Source organism: Ictidomys tridecemlineatus, chromosome 4, assembly GCF_052094955.1.
Source record: "Ictidomys tridecemlineatus isolate mIctTri1 chromosome 4, mIctTri1.hap1, whole genome shotgun sequence".
NCBI classification, from domain to species: domain Eukaryota; kingdom Metazoa; phylum Chordata; class Mammalia; order Rodentia; family Sciuridae; genus Ictidomys; species Ictidomys tridecemlineatus.
Genome location: NC_135480.1, coordinates 196,751,962 through 196,776,801, shown reverse-complemented (window position 1 = coordinate 196,776,801; position 24,840 = coordinate 196,751,962). Strand labels below are relative to the sequence as shown.

The 24,840-nt window shown below is 35.8% G+C and overlaps 1 protein-coding gene across 2 annotated transcripts; it reads left to right on the top strand.

Moving 5' to 3' along the window:
- Positions 1 to 46: 46 nt before the first annotated feature.
- Psmd5 (proteasome 26S subunit, non-ATPase 5) lies at positions 47 to 24,257 on the top strand. 2 transcript variants are annotated; one of them, XM_078048088.1, is made up of 10 exons: positions 47 to 288; positions 6,766 to 6,910; positions 8,106 to 8,219; positions 8,610 to 8,738; positions 10,938 to 11,047; positions 13,244 to 13,386; positions 16,912 to 17,103; positions 18,843 to 18,952; positions 19,511 to 19,651; positions 21,618 to 22,020. In XM_078048088.1, the coding sequence occupies exons 1-10, from the start codon at positions 116 to 118 to the stop codon at positions 21,621 to 21,623; spliced, it is 1,263 nt and encodes a 420-aa protein (XP_077904214.1). In that variant the 5' UTR covers positions 47 to 115; the 3' UTR covers positions 21,624 to 22,020. The 2 variants fall into 2 exon arrangements, with proteins under 2 accessions (XP_077904214.1, XP_005320958.1); XM_005320901.5 differs by lacking the exon at positions 21,618 to 22,020 and adding an exon at positions 22,685 to 24,257 and having other exon boundaries at positions 48 to 288.
- The last annotated feature ends 583 nt before the right edge of the window (positions 24,258 to 24,840 follow it).

Sequence of the window (24,840 nt, the reverse complement as noted above, 5' to 3'; positions counted from 1 at the left end):
TCCAGGAGTCTCGCGAGACTTGGCAGACCGAAAAGGAGCCTGCGTTCAACCCATCTCGCGAGGCTTGGAGAAGCGCCTCGGGAACCTGCTGGCCCGGCGGGCAGGAGCCGGAAAGATGGCGGCGCAGGCGCTGGCGCTGCTGAGGGAGGTGGCTCGGTTGGAAGCGCCCCTGGAGGAGCTGCGTGCGCTGCAATCGGTGATACAGGCGGTGCCGCTTAACGAGCTTCGAGAGCAAGCGGCGGAGCTGCGCCTGGGCCCGCTTTTCTCGCTGCTTAACGAGAACCATCGGTGAGAGAATCCCGGAGTGAGCACCCCCAAGTATGGAGATGGGTGGGTGGAAGCGAGGAGAGTGACTTTCCATGTTAGCCGAAATTGGAGAGAGGAAAGGATCTTGGGCTTGAAGACGAGAGATGGGACTCAAGTCCAGCCCCTGGGTGTGTTTTCTCCAGTCGTCTGGCCTCGTTCCCTTATCCATGAAGTAGGAATTGGAGGGAAAAAACAAGGTCTTCCACCTACAAAAACTCCACAACCATGTGTACGAATTCTTGTCTTCTCTTAAAAAAGGATCCTGTCCAGGGCTGGGTTTGTGACTCAGTGGTAGAGCGCTTGCTTAGCATGAGTGAGACATTGGGTTCGATCCTCAGCACCACATTTTAAAAATAAATAAATAAAATAGTTATGTCTAATTGCAACTAATATATATATATATTTTGAAAAAAAGGATCCTGATCTGGTAACCAACATTTTAGTTTCACACATTTTGAGTCATTTGTGTTATAGGATTTCAGGTATGTTTGCATAAAATGTGTTACATGTCCAGGGAATATTCATAACAGGTAGTGTGTAATAGCAGAAAACCCAGAAACAACCCAAATATTCATTAAAATGGAATATAAATTAATTATATGGTATTGCCATGTAACACTATGCAATTATTTAAAATATTATTTGTGGTGAAATTAAGTGCTAAGATTCTTGCTTTGCAACATGGAAGTCAGAGAAGATGGACTGTAGGTGTGGATATAGAAAGACCTCTCATAATAAGTCCAATGAGAAAAAAAATAGCAAAAGTTATGATCTCATTGTTTGTAATTTTAAAAAATAATTTAGACCCTACCACACACTTGCTTACCTTGTATAACATGGGAATGTCAATAGCAGAGATACAATAGAAACTTCTAATATGGAAGTAGAAGTTAAAATATTAGAACTGCAACTTTTACTTTTGATTTAGTACACATTTAATAGATGCCTATTGCAATTAAAAACACGGATAATTTTATCATTGAAAGGAGTTTTAAGATGTGATACAGGATTTAAAAGTGATCTTTCTACTTGAAAAGTTAATGAACTGCTGGATCACTTTGGATGATTTCAGAGGGCTTTCTTGGCTTTGACTTTGATTTCTCCCTTTATTAAATCCATTAGTTTCCATTATTAAGCTCTACCTGTGAAATAATCTCCTTTTTCTCTCTTCGAAGCTCATTCTCTCCCTCTTGCTAGGTCTGTTGTAGATACAATAGGTCTATTAGTCTTGATCCTCATTACCTCTTGTTTTCTTTTCTAACTATTCCTTCCCAACCTGTAGGCACAGGAAACTTCTCAGGTCAGCTCATATGTTTTCCATGGTTTCCCTTGCCTACAGTTTGAAATCATGATTTCTTAGTCTGATATTTGGATCCTTTCACAGTATATTTCCATCCTACTTTTCCAGTCTTATCTTTTTTTTTTCATTCCACTTACATTTCATCTGTCCCACCTACCGTGTGGCATTAATGTTCCTAGAGCATGACTTGCACTTTTCTAACTTAATTCATCCAATCCTTCTGACTGAAACACTGTCTCCTCTCTACAGATTTTGTCAGCTGTTTAAGGCCCAGCGAAAATGCCATCCTACCATCTTGGTAATATATTTCCATCCTACTTTTCCAGTCTTATCTTTTTCTTTCATTCCACCTATATTTCATCTGTTCTATCTACCAAGTGGCATTAATGTTCTTAGAGCATGACTTGCACTTTTCTAACTTAATTCATCCAGTCCTTCTGACTGAAACACCGTCTCCTCTCTACAGATTCTGTCAGCTGCTTAAGGCCCAGCGAAAATGCCATCCTACCAGAAAGTCTCAGTTACTCAAGATATCCGAAAGGGCAACTTCATTTCTGTTAATGACACTTGATATAATTGCTTTGTTATGTTTCTCCATGTATGTGTTTCTAGTTTGTAAGTATTTTTAAGGCAGAGGTCATATTTTGTTCATCTGTGGCTCAACATACAATACTGTATGTAAACCTGATACAAAGTGAGGTTAATAGAGTTTAGAGAGGGCCCCTAGGCTAACTTCTTCATATTATAGATGAAGAGATTTTTCAAAGATTATGCCACAAGTTGGCAATAGAGAAGCAGCCGAAACTGAAAAGACAGAGAGTTTAAGGAATAATGTCCATGGGGAAGACAGTCCTTGAATGATAGACTAGTATTTTAGGAAATAATTTTAATGGAAATTTTAAGAACAGTTCAGAACTGGTTACACAATAGATACCAATTGCAGTTTTAGGGAATAATTCTTTTCTGGATAATATATTGGCAGTCTCCAAATACATTGCTATTATCCTGTTGCTGTATATTGGTTCAGGTTGTGTGATCTTGTAGATGTAAACCTTGAATCTTTTTGGTTTTTAATTTTTTTATTCTTTTTAGTTACACATGACAGAATGTATTTTGACATATGCACATGGAGTATAACTTCCCATTTTTGTGTTTGCACATGATGTGGAGTTATACTGGTTATATATTCAAATATAAACATAGGAAATTTATGTCCAATTCATTCCACTCTTTCCCATTCCCATCCTCCCCTCCCTTCCCCACTAATCCTAGAATCTTGACAGGTATTTTTGTGAGTGAAATTAAGTCCTAAGATCACTGCTTTATAAAATGGAAGTCAAACAAGACTGATTATAAGTTATTAACTCTTTGGTTTTGGGTACCAGAGGGCCCCATGTGACCTGAAATTGACACGCTATGCAGTTTAACTTAACACTGCTTTTTAAAAAACAGCTTTATTGAGGAATAATTTACATACAATGAACCTGCATATAATAAAATGTAGAATTTGACAAGTTTTGATATAAAACTTGAAACCATCACCACAATCAAGATAGTGAAGATATCTTTCGCTCCCAGAAGTTTCTTTACTCCCCTTGGTAATCTCTCCCCACCTCAGGCAGGCAACCACTGATCTACTTTCCATCATTATGGATGAGTTTGCTGGAATTTTGGTAATGTGGAAGGAAAGGTGTTTTATTTACAGGAGTCGTGTAGTATGTAGTCTTTTTTTTTTTGTAATATTTATTTTTTTAGTTGAACACAATATATTTTATTTTTATGTGGTGCCGAGGATTGAACCCAGTGCCTCGCACATGCTAGGCGAGCGTTCCACCACTGAGCCACAGCCCCGGTCCTAGTATGCAGTCTTGTTTGATATCTTTTTGCACAGTGTAATTATTTAGAGATTTATACATGTGGCATGAATGAGTAATTTATTCCTTTTTACTGGGAAGTAGTAGTCCACAATATGAGTGTACCCAAGTTGAGATTTCCATCCCTTGTTGATGAACATTGAGTTGTTTTTGGTTTGGGGATATTATAAATAACACTGCTGTAAACATTCATGTACAAGTCTTTGCCAGGAATGGAATGGTTGGATAGTGTGTAGAAGATATATATATTTAACTTTTTAAGAAACTGCCAAATTGTTTTCCAAAGTGGTTATACCGTTTTATATTCCCATCCACAGTGTAGGAGAGTAGATGATAGGCCTAAAAATAAAACCTGAAACTCTAAAAGTTCTACAAGAAAGTATATGAAAAACTTTTTGTGACCTTGAGTTTAATGGATTTCTTCAAGAAGATACCAGAAGAACAAATCGAGCCAGGCACAGTGGCACACACCTGTAATCCCAGATACTCAAGAAGCAAATTCAAGGCCAATCTGGGCAATTTAGACCATGTCTCAAAAATTTAAAAAGGTGGTGCTCTCACCAACATGCTTGAGGCCCTTTTAATCCCTACTACTGCAGGTAGAGAAAAGAATAAATTGGAATTCATCAGAATTAAACATTTTGCTCTTCAAAGGTCACAGTTAAAGAGAATGAAAAGACAAGTCAATGGAGGAAATAAAAGGTCTTTGCAAAGACTATATCTGGTGAATGACACTCAGGATATATATATAAAGCATTAAAAATCCAATAGCAATAGATGAAATACTCAAAAATTGGGCAAAATTAGGAAGAAATATGGATGGCAAATTAGCAAATGAAGAGTCATGTCATTATTAGTCATTAGGGAAATACAAGTTAAAACCACAGTGAGATTTTACTGTACATCTGCTAGATTGCTAAAGTAAAAAAAAGGATGAAAGGCCAAACAAAATGTGACAGATAAATACAAAGGGGTATTTATGTGCACCCTTCAAAAGGAAGGAATTTCTGACAGAAGAACTTTGAAGGCTTTCTACTAAGTGAAATAAGCAGACACAAAAGGACCAATCTTGTGTGAATCCATTTATGAGAAATCTCTAGAATACATAAATTTAGAGACACAGAAAGTAAGACTGTAGTTTCAAAGGACTGGGAGAAGAAAGGATGGAAAATGTTCAGTGGGTACAGTGTTTCAGGTTGGGAAGATAAAAAAAATAATCCGGAGATGGATGATGGTAATAGTTGCAAAAACAATGTGTAATTATACTTACTGCCACAGAACTATATGTTAGAAATTGTTAAAATGGTGAATTGTTGAATTTTATCTTATATGTAATCACAACTTTTTTTTTTTTTAATGAGATGGATTCTTGCTATATTGCCTAGGCTGACCTTGAACTCTTTCTGGGCTTAAGTGATCCTCCTATCTCAGCCTCCCAATTTGTCAGCAATTTTTTTAAAGGAGAAGAAGCCCAAATCTAGAAGTAGTTACTCCCCATTTCTCCTGTATTCTTGTCCTTCAGGCAACCAGGAACCTATTTTCAGTTTCTATTGTTTTGTCTATTTTGAACATTTTATGTAAATAGAATCCTATCATCAAAAGAAGCCTTTTACCCCGTGTAGTGGCACATGCACTCCCAATGGCTCAGAGGCTGAGGGAGGAGAATCTCAAGTTCAAAGCCAGGCTCAGCAAAACAAGGCAGTAAGCAACTCAGTGATACCCTATCTTAGAGATAGGGTATTTTATTTAGAATAAAATACAAAAAGGGCTGGAGATGTGGCTCACGCCAAAAAAAAGCCTTTTGTGTCTGTTTTAGCATATAATACTTGAAGGCTTATTCATATTATAGCATTATGAGTACTTCCTCCCATTTTATTGGTAAATGGAATATTGTATGGCTATACCACACTGTATTTATCCATTATCAACGTTTGGGTTGTTTCTACTGCTTTGAGAATTAATATGTAGGTTTTCATCTAAGCATATTTTTAATTTTCTTAGCTATGAAAACATTCTTAAGTACTCCTTTAGACCCAGTTATGCAAGGTAGAATCCTTAAGTTAAGGGAAGTGTATGTATTTTTAAGACTTTTGATTTGTATTCCTTAGTTGTCATCTAGAAAAGTTATACTAGTTTAATTGTAGTCTCCTATTAGCAATATGTTAGTATATTATTTGTATTGTTTATTAAAAGACAGAAAATTGATCTTGAAACAGGATCTTTTCCTTTTGTATCTTTCCCTCCTCTTCTGTCTCCACTGCTATTTCCCTGATCCACTTGAACTGCCTTCATGTTGAAAATTCTTTCTTTAATGTGGATGAAGGATTTTGGGTTTTTTGTTTTGTTTTTCATTTCTAATCTCTTCTGCTGGTGATTGAACCCAGGACCTTGTACATGCTAAGTACATGCTGTACAACTGAGCCACCCAGGCCCATGGTGATTTCTGTAAGTTAGATCTCATTGTTACTTCTCTGTCAAAGCTATCTCATGACTTACCATTGCTTTTCTGGAAAAAGTCTGGATCTCTGAGAATCTGGCTTCTGTGCATCTCTCCAGTTTCATTTCTTGCTATTCATGTCACTCTTTTGCCTTCTCCACATCTGTTCCCTATTTTGACCCTAGTCATACCAAGCCCCATGTGGTTCCTTGAAAGTATAACAATGTGTTTTCTTCCTCTGTTTCTCGTGTGCTTCTACTCCCTCTTCTTCTTCTTTTTTTTTTTTAAACAGTTTTAGTCGTAGATGGACACAATACCTTGATTTTATTTATTTATATTATGTGATGCTGAGGATCAAACCCAGCATCTCACATGTGCTAGACAAGCACTCTACCGCTGAGCCAAAACCGCAGTTCATCTACTCTCTCTTCTTAGAGTACCTTTCTTCTAGATCGTTCCTACTTTTTTTTTTTTTAACTTAGTTCAGGTGTCACCCAACTGGGAAGCCTTCCCTATACTTTGTGTTCTTAAAGCTCCCATAGCTTCTAGTCCTAGGTTATGTCATTTATCTACCTGGATTGTAGTTGCCTTTTATTTTTCTGTATATTCCATTAGACTGAACTTCTTTAGACTAAATGATATATCGTAATCCTTGTTGTAGCCCCAAAACATGCAAAGCAGATAACAGGTACTTACTAAATGTTCAATGAGCAAATAGAAGTTGCTATTTAAAAAAAAAAAAAAACGTATTTATGGCACAAATTAGTGAGCCAAGCTTCACTATTATTAGCCTGTTGCTTCCAATCTGGCAGGACATGAACTAATGAGATTTATGGTGTCTCCTTTAGGGAACAGACTACTTTGTGTGTATCCATTCTGGAGAGATTGCTTCAAGCTGTGGAACCAGTTCACGTGGCTAGGAACCTCAAGGTTGACCTACAAAGGGGACTTAATCACCCTGATGATTCTGTTAAAATTCTTACTCTGTCCCAGGTATGAAACTTTACTATATAAGAAGAACCAACATTAACCAACTTCTCTGGGGCAGGTTCTATGCTGGGTTTTAATCTCTTTGTATTCCTAGGGTATGTCTAGTCTATTCTGTTGTGCCTAATGAATTATAACCTGAGAAATAGAAGCTGAAGTAAAAAAGATTCACTTAGTACTATCTTTTTTTTTTCCTTAGTACTATCTTAATCATTCACTCACCAATTAATTACTGAATTCCTTTGACATGCCAGGCATTGTGTCATGTGCTGTTGGAGTTATCAATATAAATCTATCGTGGGTTTTTGTTTGTTTGTTTTGGTTTTTTATAAGAGGCTTCTAGTCTAGAGAAAAAGATTCTTGGGTGTTTAAATAGCTGCTCTGCCTAACATTGTAGTGACATGAAATAAGTGCTATCCTAAAGGTCAGTAAGCCAAAAAATTAAGACAGTAACTCTTACCATCTTGGTAACCAGAAAATCCTACTATGTGAATAAAGAGTTTCTGCTAAAGATTATGTTATTAAAATGTTAGGAACTAAGCAGTTGTCTAGTTAATACTCTACTGCTCTTCCTTTTCTTCTCTAAGGTGTTATTCAATAAAAAAGGGAGATGGTATCAATTTATTCATTGACCATGTATGTGCCAGACACCACAGTAGGTACTTTGCCTATTTAGTCTCATTTAATTTTCAAAACTACCCTGGAATTAAGTGTCATTATTTCCACTTTACAAGTAAGATATTAGGCTCAAAAGTTATTTAATTTGTCCAAAGTCAGTGCAACTAAAAATTGATATGAGTTATTTACATTCACTAACTTATCAATACTCTGTACCCATGGTGTCTTGTTCGTTTTTTTCCTTTTCATTTAAAGGTGCTAAAGATGGTGGGGGCTGGGGTGGTGGCTCCAGTGGTAGAGCACTTGCCTAGCATGTGTGAGGCACTGGGTTTGATTCTCAGCACCACATATAAATAAGTAAAATAAAGGTCTATTGACAACTAAAAAATTTTTTTTTTAAAAAAAAAAAGGGTGCTAAATAAATTACTACACCATTTTAATGAATTTGGGTCATTATGAATTTTTAGTGACCTGTCCTATAGCTATAATTTCTAAAATAATTGCACACTAAGGAAATTAGACTGTCATTTATTCATTTATTATACCTTGAAAGAGTATTTCTGGTTTTTTTTTTTCCTCTCAGATTGGAAGAATTGTTGAAAATTCTGATGCTGTTACTGAGATTCTAAATAATGCTGATCTACTAAAACAAATTGTGTATTGCATTGGTGGAGAGAATCTATCTGTAGCTAAAGCGGTGAGTTTACTAGAACACATCAACTAACATGTAGAGACATTAGTGACTTAAAGTCAAAAAAGGCCTTATGAATTGAGAGGTGAAGGGTTAAAATTGATGATTGATGGAACTGAATTTATAGCCTCATGTAGCTGGTAGCAGATAAATAAATGGTTATCAAATGCATAGTAGTGAACTCCTTTTCTTTTCTGTGATACATATATTTACATTATTGGGTTTACATTGGGTTACTTGATCTTTTCCAGTTATTTACAAATAACAATAGCTAAAATGTAATGACTGCTCATTGGGCAAGTACATTTTGTGCACTGATTTTCACATCAGTCTCAAGAAGTAGATATAAATATTTTGTATTTTTGTGACTTAAGAGATATTTTCTTTCCTTGTAAGGCTATCAAATCCCTGTCAAGAATATCACTAACTCAAGCTGGACTTGAGGCTTTATTTGAAAGCAATCTACTGGATGATTTGAAAAATGTAATGAAAACAAATGATATTGTTCGATACAGGGTGTATGAGGTAAGACTAAAAACTATGGGACATTTACAAAGCAAAATATAGTAAACTTGAAATGGAAGGCAAGATGGTTCATTTAATGTGTGTTTATTGGATATATAATCTGTGTTAGGCCCTATTCCAAGGTGTTAGAAATATAGGGATTAATTCCCAGCTGGTATGTGGAAGAGTCATACAAAAAATGGTGTAGTATAATTACTCTATTAGAGGAGATAGCATTGAAACTGGTCTGAAATATTATCTCACTAGTAAAGGAGTACTTTTGGGAGGGCGGTACCGGGGATTGAATCCAGGGGCACTTAACCACTGAGCCATATCTTCAGCCCTTTTTTGTATTTTATTTAGAGACAGGGTCTCGCTGAGTTGCTTAGTGCCTTGCTAAATTGCTGAGGCTGGTTTTGAACTTGCAGTCCTCTTGTGTTAGCCACTCAAATCACTGGGATTACAAGCCTGCACCACCAGGCCCAACAAAGGAGTAATTGACCTAAAGACACACTTAATAGGCTGCATACTCAAAATGGAACCCTGTACAGTCTTAATTCCTTCTTTACAAAACTTTCTTACTTTACATGCCCTGATACCACACTACTCTGGTTTTCTTTTTGCATCTCTATTTCTTCTTAATCTCCCAGTTCTTTATTCTCCAAGAACCTTTAATTGTTTGCATTCATAAAGGCAAAGTCTCAACCCCAGATTTTATTGTACCCTGTACTCATTTCTAGGTTGTTGTTGGTGTTTTTTTGTTTTTTGTTTTGATAACAGCCTCGCTTCGTTGCGCAGGTTAGCCTCAAACTCCTGATTTCTAGGGATCATCCCACCTCAGCTTCCTAAATGCTAGGACTATAGCTTAGTTTGATTTATCTTGTGGATTTCAGTTCCCATCTATGTGATGATGACTCAAATGTAAATTTCCATCCCAGGCCTTTCTTTTTTTTAAAGAGAGAAGAGGAGAGAGAGAAAGAGAGAGAGAGAGAATTTTAATATTTATTTTTTAGTTCTTGGCGGACACAACATCTTTGTTTTGCATGTGGTGCTGAGGATTAAACCTGGGCCGCACGCATGCCAAGCAAGCGTGCTACTGCTTGAGCCACATCCCCAGCCCCCAGGCCTTTCTTTTGAAGTAAGATCTTCACTTCCAACTGCTCACTAACTATTGCCCCAGTGGACATATTCCAGGCCCCTCATACTCATGCTCAAATTGAATCCTGATCTACCCCATGGCCATAGTAAAATACAGCAGTAACTGGCCCTGCCCCAAAGTTTACAGAGTTGTGTATTAGACCTTGAGTTCATTCTTATAAGGCCTTATGTGTTGGTTTTACCTAAACTTGTGTATTTCTCTTCATTGGTATATCCCCACATTCTACCCTATGATAATTTACCACTGCAGCTTACTTCATCTGTTATTGTCATTCATCCCTCATCTATCTTATATGCAGTCAGAATGCTGTTTTTTAATTAACATATAGTTGTATGTATTTATCATGTATAGCAAGATGTTTTGAAATGTATATAAGAATACATGCAGTGGTGCATGCCTGTAATCCCAGCAGCTCAGGAAGCTGAGACATGAGGATTTCGAGTTCAGAGCCAGCCTCAGCAACAGCAAGGAGCTAAGCAGCTTAGTGAAATCCTTTCGCTATATAAAATACAAAATAGGGCTGGGAATGCAGGTCAGTGGCTGAGTGCCCCTGGGTTCATTCTCTGATACACCCCCCAAAAAAAAGATCTTTTAAAAATTTATATCTGTCACTTCTCAAAGTCTTCAGTGTCATTTTTCTCTCAGTAAGCTCTCAGGGCACACTTGTTAAATGAAGAAGTAACTGAATTGATGAACTATTTTTTCCTTTGAGGTGCTGGGGATCAAACTCAGTTCTTCATACTGCCATGCAAGTGCTCTACCATTAAGCTACATTCCTAGCTCATGAATGAATGTTTTAAATAATCTGCTTATTTTTGCTAATTTAGGCTTTTATGCCAAGATTAATGATAAGGGGGTGCGGATACACAGATATAATGGAATATTTTGGTGCCATAGTGATTTCTTATGTGTTCAGTGAAGTTTTCCTAGAGACAAATTAATGGAGTTTTAAAAACTCAAATCATATAAAGTACCCAGTTCTGCATTTAATTTAAAATGAGACCTAATAGGCTTGTGGTTGTTTTGACGTTTTTCCATTTTCTGTCTTTTTTTTTTTCCAGCTAATTGTGGAGATTTCTTCTGTGTCATCAGAATCTTTAAACTACTGTACCACAAGTGGATTGGTAACCCAGCTTCTGAGAGAGCTGACTGGTGAGGATGTGCTAGTCAGGTGTGTTCACTGACAGATCTTAAACAGAAAAATCCTCTTTTAGAGGGCCAGGAACCAGCCTTGGGACCTGTCATGATCTGTTCTATTAGAGCTTGTGTCTAGTCTGCAACCTCAAGACTTCTGTAAGCTAGACGTGGTGGTGCATGCCTATAATCCCAGTGTCTCGAGAGGCTGAGGCAGGAGGATCATCAGTTCAAGACCAGTCTCAGCAACTCAGGGAGAAGCGCTATGCAATTCAGTGAGACCCTGTCTCTAAAAAAAATACAAAAAAGGGCTGGGGATATGGCTCAGTGGTTGAGTGCCCCTGGGTTCATTTCCAGTACCAAAAAAAGGAGAGGAGGGGGCTGGCAAGTGGCTCAGTGGTTGACCATTTGCCTCACATGCATGAGGCACTGGGTTCGATCCTCTGCACCATATTAAAAAAACAAAGATATTTTTTAAAAAGGAGGGGAAGGCTAGGGATGTGGCTCAGTGGTTAAAAACCTCTGGGTTCAATCCCTAGTACCAAAAAAAAAAAATTATGTGAAAGTCACTCAAGTTACATTACAATAACATTAACATATTGGAACTTAGCAAAGCCCTGCAAGAAAATTCAGTTTTTTTCAAGTGATTGTGTCCCTTGTACCTGAGCAGGTATGCTCTTAAATAGTTGTAGTCACATGGTAACTGCCATTTTGGATTACTTAACATTTTATCAGATATATTCGTTGGCCTTGTTAAATAACAGCACTGACTTATAAAATATGGGCTTTTGAAAAGGAGATGGACTTGACCTTGCATACCTCTTTTCTACTTATCAGCTGTTTGACCTTGGACAAATGATTGTAGCCTTTCTACACCTCCATTTCTTCATCTTTCTTTTTTTCTTTTTTTTTTTTTTTTAATTTTTTTATTTTTAGTTATACATGGGCACAACGTCTTATTTTGTTTATTTATTTTTATGTGGTGCTGAGGATGGAACCCAGGGTCTCACACGTGCGAGGCAAGTGCTCTACCGCTGAGCCACAACCCCAGCCCCATTTCTTCATCTTTCTGATGGAACAATAACAACTCTAAAGAAGTAGTGAGGAGTAAATGAACTGACCATAGAAACCAATAAAGTGACAGACATGGATCCTCAAATGAATGTTAATTCCAATCTTTTCTAAATCCCTGTTCTCCTTACTTTCTTAAGTTCCCTTTATTATCTGCCAAACGTCTTCTTATTGATATTCCAGTTTGCTATTATCCTCACTGTTGAGCAAGTATTTTGCTATTACCATATTAGTGCAGTTGTCATCTTTATGTGTGTAAGTTTTTATTCTCTTCTAACCAAATGACTTTTTTTTTGTTTGTTTGTTTGCTTGTGGTGCCAGTGTTTGAAACCAGGACTTCTCACATACTAGGCAAGCTCATGGCCACTGAACTACACCCTCAGTCCTAAAATCCAGATTCTGATGTCCTATGTGCTTTAAGTGTAACTGAATTATTAAACCTATATGTATAAATCAGTCATTAGTTAAATTTAAAAGCACTTGTGTATTATCCTAACAAGAACATAGGGAAAAAACCTGCAAATGACAGTCAGTTAACATACTTCAGCATCAACTATTAAAAATACTGTTTTAATTATTAGGAGTAATTTTTTCATGGTTGAAAATTAGATGATACCATAGAATTGTTAAGTTGTTAATATATGGTAATTTCAGTATAATTATGTAAGGAAATATTCATGTTTTTTACAGATGCATACTGAAGTGTGTAGGGGTAAATGGCACGATAACTAGGATTATCTTTAAAATAGTTCAGCAAAAAATGGGAAAGAAAGATGAAGTAAGTAAAGTAAAATCTTGATAGTTATTAAATCAGGGTTATGAATGCATGGTATTTTAATGTACTAATCACTTTACTTTTGTGTGTATTTGACATTTCAAAATAAAAGCTAAAAATCTCTTAGGAAACAACTGTGTTATAGTGGAAACAATAGTGGGCCTCAAGTCAAAAAGTCAAGATTTAAGTATAAATTCTATATTGTAACAACAAGTGATATTCCAGATATGTCATTTTCACCTTGTAAGTGTTGTGTCCTTATCTAAGAAGAGTCAAGTATATTAACCTTTCAGATTTGGTGAAAAGATTAAGATAACCTGTATGAAAACAGTTTTAAAAGCAGCCTATTCATGTGCACAAACTCCTTGTTTTGTTCTTTCTTTATAGAGCCACCTGTATAGAGATGGTGACATCTCTAGCATATACCCATCATGGACGACAATACCTTGCTCAAGAAGGAGTAATTGACCAGATTTCTAACATAATTGTTGGGGCAGATTCTGACCCTTTCTCTAGCTTCTATTTGCCAGGTAAGAATTAGTGGTGCCTGTGGAAGTGACAGTGCATGTTTTGCTTCTGAGTTATATTGGCTAGAAGAGGCCAGGAATTATTTTGCTTTGAGCCAGTTCCTTTTAGAGGATACTCATGGCCACCAAATTTAGCAGCATCATTATTCACAAGTAGGATTTATCCCAGAGATGCAAGGATGATTCAATATGCAAATCAATAAATGTTGTACAACAAATTAACAGATGAAGGATGAAAACTCATATGATTGTGCTTGTAGAAACAGAAAAGGCATTTTGACACATTCAACATTCTTTCATAAATCTCTTATTAAAAGGTGTAGAAGGAGTAACCTACACAACAGTGAAAAGTTAAATTTTTTTCTCTTTGATCAGGAACAAGACAAGGGTTGGTACTACTTCTGCTTAACATAGTACTTGAAGTCCTAACTAGAACAATTATGTAAAAGAAAAAAATAAAAGGTATCCAAATCTGAAAAGAAGACATTGATTTGCTGCTATATGTAGATCACACGTTCTTTTTTTTTAATATTTATTTTCTAGCTTTAAGTGAACACAATATCTTTATTTTATTTTTATGTGGTGCTGAGGATCAAACTCAGTACCTCACGCATGCTAGGCGAGTGTGCTACTACTTGAGCCCTATCCCCAGCCCCACATGTTCTTATATATAGAATACAGACTCTGCCAAAAAAAAGCCTGAATGAATTTAGCAAAGTTGCAGAATACAATAGTAACATACAAAATCAGTAGCATTTCCATACTCTAGCAACTTTATGAAAAAGAAAATATCCTCATGGGATAGGGATGTAGCTTATTTGCAGAAAACTTCCTAGCATGCTTCAAGCTCTAGATTCAGTCTCCAGTACTAGAAAATAGAATAATTATTCCATTATGATAGTGTTCATAAAAATAAAATAAAATTAGGAATGAATTTCATTAAGAAGATGAAAAATCTGCACTCTGAAATCTGTAAAATAACTAGTGAAGAAAATTAAAGACACAAATGGAGTGATATCCCAGATATATGGATCAGAAAGAATGATATTGTTTCAATTTCTATACTATTACCCAGAGCGATTTACAGATTGAATATAATTTCTATCCAAATTCCAATGGTGTTTTTCATAGATGTAGGGGGATAAAATGCTAAAATTCATATAGAAACACAATGTAGCCAAAGTAGTTTAAAGCAATGCTTCCCTGACTTCAAAATATACTACAAAGCTATAAGAATTCTAAACAATATGGTACTGCCATGAAACAGGCACATAGACAAGTGAGATAGAATCCAGAAATAAACCATGCATTTGTGGCCATTGAGTTTCAACAAACATGCCAAGAACATTCCATGAGGAAAGGACAGCCTTCTCAATAAATGGTGTCAAGGCACCAGATGTATATAAGCAGAGAATGAAATTAGATTTGTATTTCACTCCATATGCAAAAATTAACCCATAGTGTTTTAAAGACTTAAATATTTAAGACTTGAAACTGGAACTGCCAAAACAAAAAATAGGAGAAAACTCCATGACACTGTTCTAGACCAAGATTTTTTGAACATGACCCCTTAAAAGTGTAAGCAACAAAAGCTAAAAGAGACAAATGGGATTGTATCAAACCAAAAGATTTTTGCATAGCCAAGGAAACAACAGAATGAAAAGGCAGCCTATGGAATGGGAGAGATGTTTGTAAGCCATGTATCTGGTAAGGGGTGAGTATCCAAAATATATAAGGAATGCAAATGATTTAGTAGCAAGGAAATGGTCCATAAACAACTAAAAAAATATGTATATATATAAATATAATAATTTTTTAAAAATGCCTGTCAGGTATATGAAAAAATGTTCAACATTACTTGTCATCAGGGAAATGCAAAATAGAACCACAGTGAGAAATCATCTCACACCTATTTAAGAGTGGCTTATATTAAAAAAGATGAAAGGTAGCAAGTGTTGACAAAGACAGGGAGCAGAGGAAACCCTTGCACACTGTTGGTGGGAATGCCAATTAGTATATGACCATAATGGAAAACAGTATGTGTCCTCAGAACACTAAAATGAGAACTAGAAGATGAACTGGCAATCTTACTGGGTATGTATCCAAAGGATGTAAAGTCAATATGTGGAAGAGATACCTACATTCCCTTGTTCTTTGCAGCATTCACAATAGTTAAGATATGGGATCAACCTAAGTGACTGCCAGTAGATAACAGATAAAGAAAATATGAGGTTATAAATATAGCTCTGTGATAAGAGCACTTGGTTAGCATGCAGGAGACCCTGGTTTTGATCCCCACATCACAGAACAAAATAAAGGAAAGAAAATGTGGATCACATCCACAATAGATTACTCTTTAACCTTAAAAAGAAAGAATCCTGTTAGTTTCAGCAACATGGATAGAGAACATTATGTTAAGTCGAAAAAGCAAGGCATAAAAAGATAATACCACATGATCTCAACAGTACACGAATTAAAGGAGTCAAATTTACAGAAGTAGAAAATAGAATTGTGATTACAGGGGTTGGTGAGGCAGGGTTGGATAGATAACAAATTTCAAAAGATACAGATTTCAGAACTGGGGTTGTGGCTGAGTAGTAGAGTGCTTGCCTGGCACGTGCAAGGCACTGGGTTCAACTTTCAGTACCACATAAAAATAAATAAAGTGTACAATTTGATGTTTAAAAAAAAATACCAATTTCAGTTAGGAGAAATATGGACTAGTTGATACCAATGTATCATGTTCTTTAAAATCACTAAGAATATATTTTAAATTTTTCACCATAAAAAGGGTATTAGATAAGATGTTAATTTGTTCAATTTAGTCATTCTGTAATGTATGTGTAATTCAAAATATGTTCACTTAATACATAATGCAATTTGTTAATTCAAAAAGTTAATTTTAAAAATGATACCCACAGTCCCTTAGTAGGTAGAATCCATTGCTCTGAGAGCCATGCATGCACTGTTGACTGCTTTTCTTGAAATATTAGTGCTTTTTAAAGCATGAAGGTTATTTTCTTTAGAAGCTCAATTAAAAGAAATGTAAATAAAAATAATTATACTAACATTTACAGTATATATCACAGATTGATCACATCTGTGAGTTGGAATCTGTATAATACAGGATCTGCTCTAGCCATTCTGTTTTAGGGCTTGATTAATTAATCCTTAGCACTCCCCAGAAGTTGGGGATTTACTGCTTCTTTATGTAACCTACCTTATTTTATTGAGCATGTATGTTTAAAAGTGTCTTCCCAATAATGACTCTAACCTTGCCTTACTCCAAATTGTATCCGTTTGTCCTTGTTCTTCTTCCTCTGCACCATTGGTACCCTGAGGTTTCTATTCTCTCAGGACCACATATCACCAGTCATTTGGATATCTGAATGGTCTCAGGTTTCCAGGCAGCTCTATAGTCTTTCTCTTTCTGGCCTGAAGTTTATTACTGTTCCTTTGAAAACATAGAGCCCACAATTTGTACTTTTTAACTCTTTTATTAAGATGTATTTTTCTAAATATCTTTAGGATTTGTGAAATTTTTTGGAAACCTGGCTGTCATGGATAGCCCTCAACAGATCTGTGAGCGTTATCCTGTCTTTGTGGAAAAGGTGTTTGAAATGACAGAAAGTCAGGACCCCACCATGATTGGCGTAGCTGTAGACACAATTGGAATCTTGGGATCCAATGTTGAAGGCAAACAGGTTTTACAGAAAACAGGTTGGTATAACTTGTCTTGACTTTCTTTAGTTGTGTCTTATTTTTCATAATGATGCAATAACTCAAGTTCTTTTGCTGGTGGGTTAATTGCATTGTAGAAACTACTTTTGTTGGTAGTAGTCTTCACCATGACTATGGACTCATCTCTCAAAGTCTCATAATTTAAAGTCTAAAACTTTTATTTCTTGCTTCTCAATGTTCAGTGTTCTACCAACCAATTAGGACCAAGTACTCTTTCCTGTATGTCTTCTTTGAATAGTATTCATGATACAGAGACCACACTAACAGCTTTTTTTTTTAATAATTTTATTTTATTTATGTATTTATTTTTTTTAATGTAGCACTGAGGATTGAACCCAGTGCCTCACACTTATTAGTCAGGTACTCTACTACTGAGCCACAACCCCATCCATTAACATTAGCTTTTTGAATTTTACTTACCTCACTTCTCTGGGCCTTATTTATAAAAAAGGCATAACAATTGACTTATCAGGATTGTTGTGAATATTTAATGAATTTTATTTGTAATGTCAGAAAGGAAACAAATACTTAAAAGCTTTTATGTTAAGGAAAATACTTTTATGACACATCCGTGATTATCTTAACAGCACAACAAATTCTTCACAAAAAATAAAATATGCAGCACTGTTATGAAAACCCTTTTGAAGTATATATTGAACATTAATATGTCGTATGTATTGCAGCTAATATCCCTGCTGCATGTACTTGTCTAAGTGCTTGTACCTATGACATATAATCCTTTTACAGTCCTGCAAAGAACATACCATTGTCATTCTCATTTTACAGATAAGGTAGCTGAAACTCAGAGAAGTTAAGAAAATTTTCTAAGATCATACAGACTGGGGCAGCTGCTACTCAAATACAGGTCCTTTGATTCCAATCCTATACACTTTGCCTTATATGTGCTACATTGCATATAATTGTGTGCTTTAGATCTGTCATTTGGTTTCTGACTAGATGCCTATTTATATGTGATTTAGGTTGGTAGGGGTCATAATGTATGAAAGTATACTTCATATCCATTAGGATGCTATCAATTTTTTTTAATTACAAAATTATAAAGTAACAGATGTTAGGATATGGCGAAGGCACAATGCTGTTTACTGATGGGAGTGTGAAATGTTGCAACCCCTGTGGAAAATAATATGCAAGTTCCACAAAAAAATGAACCAAGTACTATATGGTCCAGAATTTTACTTCTAAGTATATTCTAAGGAGTATTGAAAACAAGGACCTAAACAGATTTGTATACCTATGTTCATGGCAGCCCAAACTAATAGAAGCAACCCAATATTCATTGATGGATAAATGGGCAAACAAAATGAACAAAATGTTAATATGTCTACAGTGGAATCTTACTCAGCTTTATTAAAGTATGTGACATGTGTCACAGCACAAAGGAAGTGGGAAGACATTATGCTAATGAAATAGGCTAGGCATGGAAAGCAGATACTATAAGATTCTGCTTAGATGAGGTACATAGAATAGTCAAATTCTTAGAAACAAAGAAGAATAGTGGTTATTAGGGGATGAGGGTAGGGAGGAATGGGAATTATTGCTAATATGCACAGAATTATAGCTGAGTTGTTGAAAAGTTCTGCAACAATATGAATGTACTTGTAATGACAATGAAATGTATAGTTAAAATGGTAAATTTTAAGTTTTGTATACTTTACCATATTAAAAAAAAATTCGAAATCTCATTGTTACCTTCAAAGGAACTCGCTTTGAACGCTTGCTCATGAGGATTGGACATCAAGCAAAAAATGCCTCCACAGAGCTAAAAATCAGATGTTTGGAAGCAGTTTCATCTCTTCTATATTTACCAGTAAGTGGACTGGGAAATTAATGAAGGACAGTGTCATATGTTTGGGAGAGTAAATCTATCTGTTTAAGTCAACATAACATTAGTTAATGTAAACACTGACTAAGTAAATGTTGTCTGTCTCACTTCTAGTAAAAGAAGAGAACCTTCATAATATGACTAGTAACATTTTTAGTTAAAGTGGAATCATACAATATTAGAAGTAAATAGGCCATAGATATTGATGAATCCTATCCACTAAAAACTGGGAAGATGGGGCTGGGGTTGTAGCTCAGCAGGAGAGCCCTCACCTTACATGTGCAAGACCCTGGGTTCGACCCTCAGTATAAAAATAAATAAGTGAAATAAAGGTATTGTGTCTAACTACAACTTAAAAATAAATAAATAAACAAACAAACAAACTGGGAAGAATCTGGGCTGGATTTGAAGATGAATGCTTCAGACTAAGCTAAGAACACACAGCAAATTAATGAATGTGTAAACCCAGGTTTTCTGGCTTTGAAATGCATGGTTTTCTCCAGATACAGTAATCTTGTGAAATTTTCCTTTTCTGTCCTGTAGCCAGAGCAGCAGACTGATGATCTCCTGAGGATGACAGAATCATGGTTTTCCTCTTTATCCCGTGACTCACTGGACCTCTTTCGTGGTATCAGTAATCAACCCTTCCCTGAACTACACTGTGCTGCCTTAAAAGTGTTCACGGTAGGTATTTTCTTCTCCATCTGTCCTTCTAGGACTGCTCATTTGACCCACGATTACCTAGAATTCATATCCTGTGCCTTGCCCTGTGGATGCACAGTGTAGAGCACAGGTTCTGCTCTCTGCTGCTTCAGAGACCAAAGAGGAAGAAATTATTAATAGTAAAAGGTATTAGCTTCTAGGGATGTGGCTCCATGTTGGAGTGCTTGTCTGGCATGTATGAGGCCCTGGGGAGTTAAATCCCCCTCACCCCCAAAACAAAAATGTGCTAGGTTCTGTTTGAAGTTTGAACAGGGTGCTATGAGATCACAGAATTAATTCCAAATTCCTTATCTACCATACTTAATTGACCCAGCCCTCAGCTTCTTCCTGAGCCTTATTTTCTGACATTCTTCTTTTGGCACTTAATGCTCTAGGGATGCCAACCTGCTTATTTCAAATCTCTGTATTTTGCTGTGTTTTCTGTATCCGACACTCTTCCCTAACTTTGCTTGTTATCCTCTTACTTATTCTTTAAGACCTAGTTCAGTTTATCTTTTTAGCAGTTTGCCCAAACTGATGATTAACTCAGTGTTAAATTTTAAATACATTTAAAAAAATTTAAGCAAATTTTTTTTTTTAAAGAGAGAGTGAGAGAGAAGAGAGAGAATTTTTAATATTTATTTTTTAGTTCTCGGCGGACACAACATCTTTGTTGGTATGTGGTGCTGAGGATCGAACCCTGGCCACACGCATGCCAGGCGAGCGCGCTACCGCTTGAGCCACATCCCCAGCCCTTAAGCAAATTTTAAACAAAACGTTAATGTTGGCTTTCATACATTGCATTTATTCATTCATTCAGAAAATATTTCTCTTTTTCTTTTACTAAGTGTGAGGGGTACAACACTGAATAAAATAGATTAAAAGTTTCTTGGGACTGAAGTTGTGGCTCAGTGCTCTACCATGTGTGAGGCCCTGGGTTCGATTCTCAGCACCACATATAAATAAACAAAATAAAGATCCATCAACATCTAAAAAAAAAAAAAAAAGTTTCTTGAAGTTTTTTGTCTGTTGAGGGAGCCAGGCAGTAAAAAAAAAAGTCTCTTGTAATTGTAAAGGTACTTATTACCTGTTTCTGCATACTTAATCTCTTCCCCCATTAAGCAGTTTGTGAAGAGAAGGACCATATCTGATTTGTCTTTGTAATCCCAGCACTTGCCATGGTGCCTGGGCTCATAGAAATGTAGTCATGTCTTTGGTAATCCTATCATAATGGGATTCACACAGCATACTAGGCCTAAACTAGGATGGGATTGGAGAGGGAAGGCTTCCTGAGGATGTGTTTTGTGATCTGAGTCTTGAAAGACACAGATATTCCTATCATCTTCAAGAACATCTGCTTTTAGAGACCACTTCACCCTTATAATCATTGAATGAGAAGGGCATTTGGCTTCTCCATTGGTATCTCATTATCAGTTTATTTTGATTTTGCTATTCTACCTTATCCTCCTCTACTTAGTTTGCCATGGCTGTAGAGATAATTTTTTAAATTTTCTCTTTGGGATAGCTATTTAAATCTACTTTTCATCCTTAGTTATTGTTATCTAGGTCAGTATTTCTTAAATATTAACTTTAGAGATCTTGTTGAAATGTAGATGCATGGTAGTTCTGAGATGCAGCTTAAGAGCCTGAATTTCTAGTAAGCTCCAGGTTGTGCTAATGCTGTAGAATAAGTTTGAAAGAAAGAAACTATAAGCTTAATACTTGTTCTTCACTAAAATGTAATGGTGAAGTTTTAATAAACATAAAAGTTGCTTATTTAAAATTTGGAAAATACTGAGAAGTGCAGATTTTTCAAATCAAATGAAGTTATATGATTGTTGTATTTCAATCTAGTTTTAGTATGTATGTATGTATGTATTTTGGTTGAAGTATTTCAAACAGTCATACCTTACTACCTCTGCCCAATCTCATTCCCCTTCTTCCCTAGATGTAATCAGGATCACAAATTCAGGATTTCCAGGCCCGTATGTCATTTCATATTTCTACTACATGTTGCCTATATAAACAAAATACATTATAGTGTTTTATATATTCTTAAATTTTGTAAATGGTATCACACTAGTCATATCATTCTACAGTTTGCTTTTTCTCTTTAATATGTTATATCAGTGATCTGGGCACAGTGGTGCATGTGCATGCCTGTAATCCCAGCTACTTGGGAGGCTAAGGCAGTGGAATCACAAGTTCAGGGGCAGCCTAGGCAACTAAAGTAAAAAATAAAAGGGGCTGAGGATACAACTCAGTGATACCGCATCCCTGGGTTCATTCCCCAGTACCAAAAAAAAAAAAAGTGCTTCTGTGTGTGTGTATATACATTTTAAAAGAGGAAATTAGAAGTCAGTGTTTCATTACAAATCCACAATGTATCATTCTCCAAATGAAGCATCATTCCAAAGCATCTGTTACAAGTGGTACTATAATAAACATTCTCAAAAATATTTTGGGTATGTGTATGAATGTTTTTAGGGTAGTCTTCTAAGTTTGCTTTTGTTTTTCCACTATTATAATCATGCCTTGTGTATAACTGGGATCTGCATTTGTCATGTAACACATCAACCCATATCTTTTTGCCTAGTAAACAGTCTTGGTGTTTTCTTTTATTTCTACATAAATTACTTAATCATTCCTCCATTATTACACATTTATATTGTAACTTTCACACTGTGATGAACATCTTTGTATACTAAGCTTTCAGGTATTTAGAATTGGTTTCTTACATTTGTTTATCAGGAGGTAATTTACTTTGGAAGAAAAGGTAATTTTTGAAATTTTCTTATTAGTGCATTGTAGTCATATAGTATAATAGTGGTGTTTGTTTTGCAGTATTCATAAGTATGTGTAACATAATTTGCTTCATTTTAATCTCCAAATCTGAAAGGTAACATTTTAAAGGTTCATTCTACCACACTTCTTCCTAAATACTACTCCATCCCATTAACAAACTTAATTTTTCAAGGCCCAGAGAAAGGTATTTTTTTCTGTCTTCTATTTCAGGCCATTGCAAACCAACCCTGGGCTCAGAAACTTATGTTTAACAGTCCGGGTTTTGTAGAATATCTGGTGGACCGGTCTGTGGAGCATGATAAAGCTTCCAAGGATGCCAAATATGAACTGGTGAAAGCACTTGCCAATTCCAAGACAATTGCAGAAATCTTTGGGAACCCAAATTATTTGAGACTGAGAACTTACCTGAGTGAAGGTCCATACTATGTGAAACCTGTGGCTACAACAGCTGTAGAAGGAGCTGATTGATTTCTTCAAGACTCTAATACAGAGGACCATGTTTCAACTAGAACTTCTAAGGCATTTGACTCCATCTGTATTTTCTAAAACAGAGAGTCCCCCAACCTGCTCCAGCAGAACTATCATGAAGTATCTAATGGAACTTTATTGCCAACGTTATGTTTCTACATTGAAGTACAATATGGAACAGGAATTTGGAATACATTAAGAGCAAGCAAAGGTGGTCATAAAAGAATGAGTGTTTTTTAGATTCCTGAAACTGCTTTAATCTTTGCAGTAAGCCAAAATTTTGTTCTTTCAGAAAGTTTCCATGGATGTAGTCATGGTCTTATTTAAAAATCTGCTTCAAATAAAATGAAACCAAATTGTGACTTCTCTTCACCTTTTTAAGAATTTTTTTTTTAATTTTTGTTTATGATTTTTCTTCTTTTGATTCTTCTTTTAAAATCTGGGATATTTCTTTGAAAAATAAGTAGTTTGGAATCCTCAAATTATGATCTGTCTAAATACTTTTAATGAGATCTCTTGACTTTTTTTGTTATTCCTTTGAAAATTGACAAAGTAGATCTCTAAATATATGTGGTATTCTGTTGATGCTTTTTGCTATTTATCAGTGAATTTTGTCCTGTTTTGGTTATGGGGAAGGGAGAGTGATATTTAAATAATACAGTTCTCTTAACTGCAATTGGTTATTGGTGGGTCATCATTGTTAAGGGACTTTTTGCTGTTAATTTTTCATATTCATCAAGTCAATCTTGAGTTGATCAGAAAGGGAAACTGACTTCTGACCACCAGATGAGGAAGAATATGAGTAAATTAGGATGCCATCTCGTTAAATTACAAAGGGCAGTCTTTCTTTTCAGTGATGGAAATTATACCTACCTGTTTTACAGTATCTTCTAAACAAAACACTCTGCATGTCAGTTCACCTGTTCAGAGGTTTCGGCATGAGTTTTTTGTCAGTAACAGCTTCGGAGTGGAGAGATGTGTTTATATTCTAGATCATGGTGAAGTTGGTAAACCATCCTTGCTCTATAACAAAATGATTCTCAGTGAGTAGAATCTTCTGCTTCCAGATTAATAATCTCCTTCACCATCCCTGGTATAAGTTTTCTTTTTCTGTGTTTTCAAATTGCCTATTTCTACTGTTAGTATCACTAATTAGACTCTAGCCAGGTCTTTCCTGGCCTGAAATATTGTCTTTAAAGTGAATTTTGCTTTGTCTCATTCATGTTGTTTATTTGTTCCTCATTTTTTCATTGTAGTAAAATATGCATAATAAATATATGTATATGACCTGCTAAATAAAGTTTACTATCAGCCATTTTAAAGTGTACAGTTTAGTGATATTAAAAATCTGCAAAATGTTTTACAATCATCACCAGCATCCATCTCCAGAATTCTTTTTTCTTGTGGCATTTTACCACTGAACTATATCATAATCCTTTTTATTTTAAGACAGTATCTTGCTAAATTGTTCAGGCTGGCCTAGAACTTGTGATTCTCCTCCCTTAGTCTCCCAGGTCACTGGGAATACAGGCATGGGCTTCCTCTTTTTATCTTATAAAACTTAACACTGTATACCCATTATACCCCACTTCCTGTTTCCTCCCAGCCTCTGGTAACACATTCTAATTTATGATGACCCCCCTACCCATTACTGGGGCTTAAATCCAAGACCTTGCACTAAATGATGTTAATAATTTAATATCAGAGTTCAGGAAGATGCCCTCACCTATGTATGGCCAACATAATGACATACTCATTCTGATTTTGTACCTATAGCTTTATTTTAAAGTTATTATTTTGCAGTTAATAAACACTGGTGTGTGTGTGCGCGCACTCACAGCTTTTCACAAAATGCCCAGAGAGAGCAAGGGTGGGGAGCTAGAAATTTAAAAAATAAA

Excerpts from the sequence above, each read along its gene's own strand:
- Psmd5 (XM_005320901.5), top strand. The coding sequence starts at position 116 with ATGGCGGCGCAGGCGCTGGCGCTGCTGAGGGAGGTGGCTCGGTTGGAA. Across the intron at positions 6,911-8,105 it reads AAATTCTTACTCTGTCCCAG|ATTGGAAGAATTGTTGAAAA; the intron begins GTATGAAACTTT and ends TTTTCCTCTCAG. Across the intron at positions 13,387-16,911 it reads CTCTAGCTTCTATTTGCCAG|GATTTGTGAAATTTTTTGGA; the intron begins GTAAGAATTAGT and ends AAATATCTTTAG.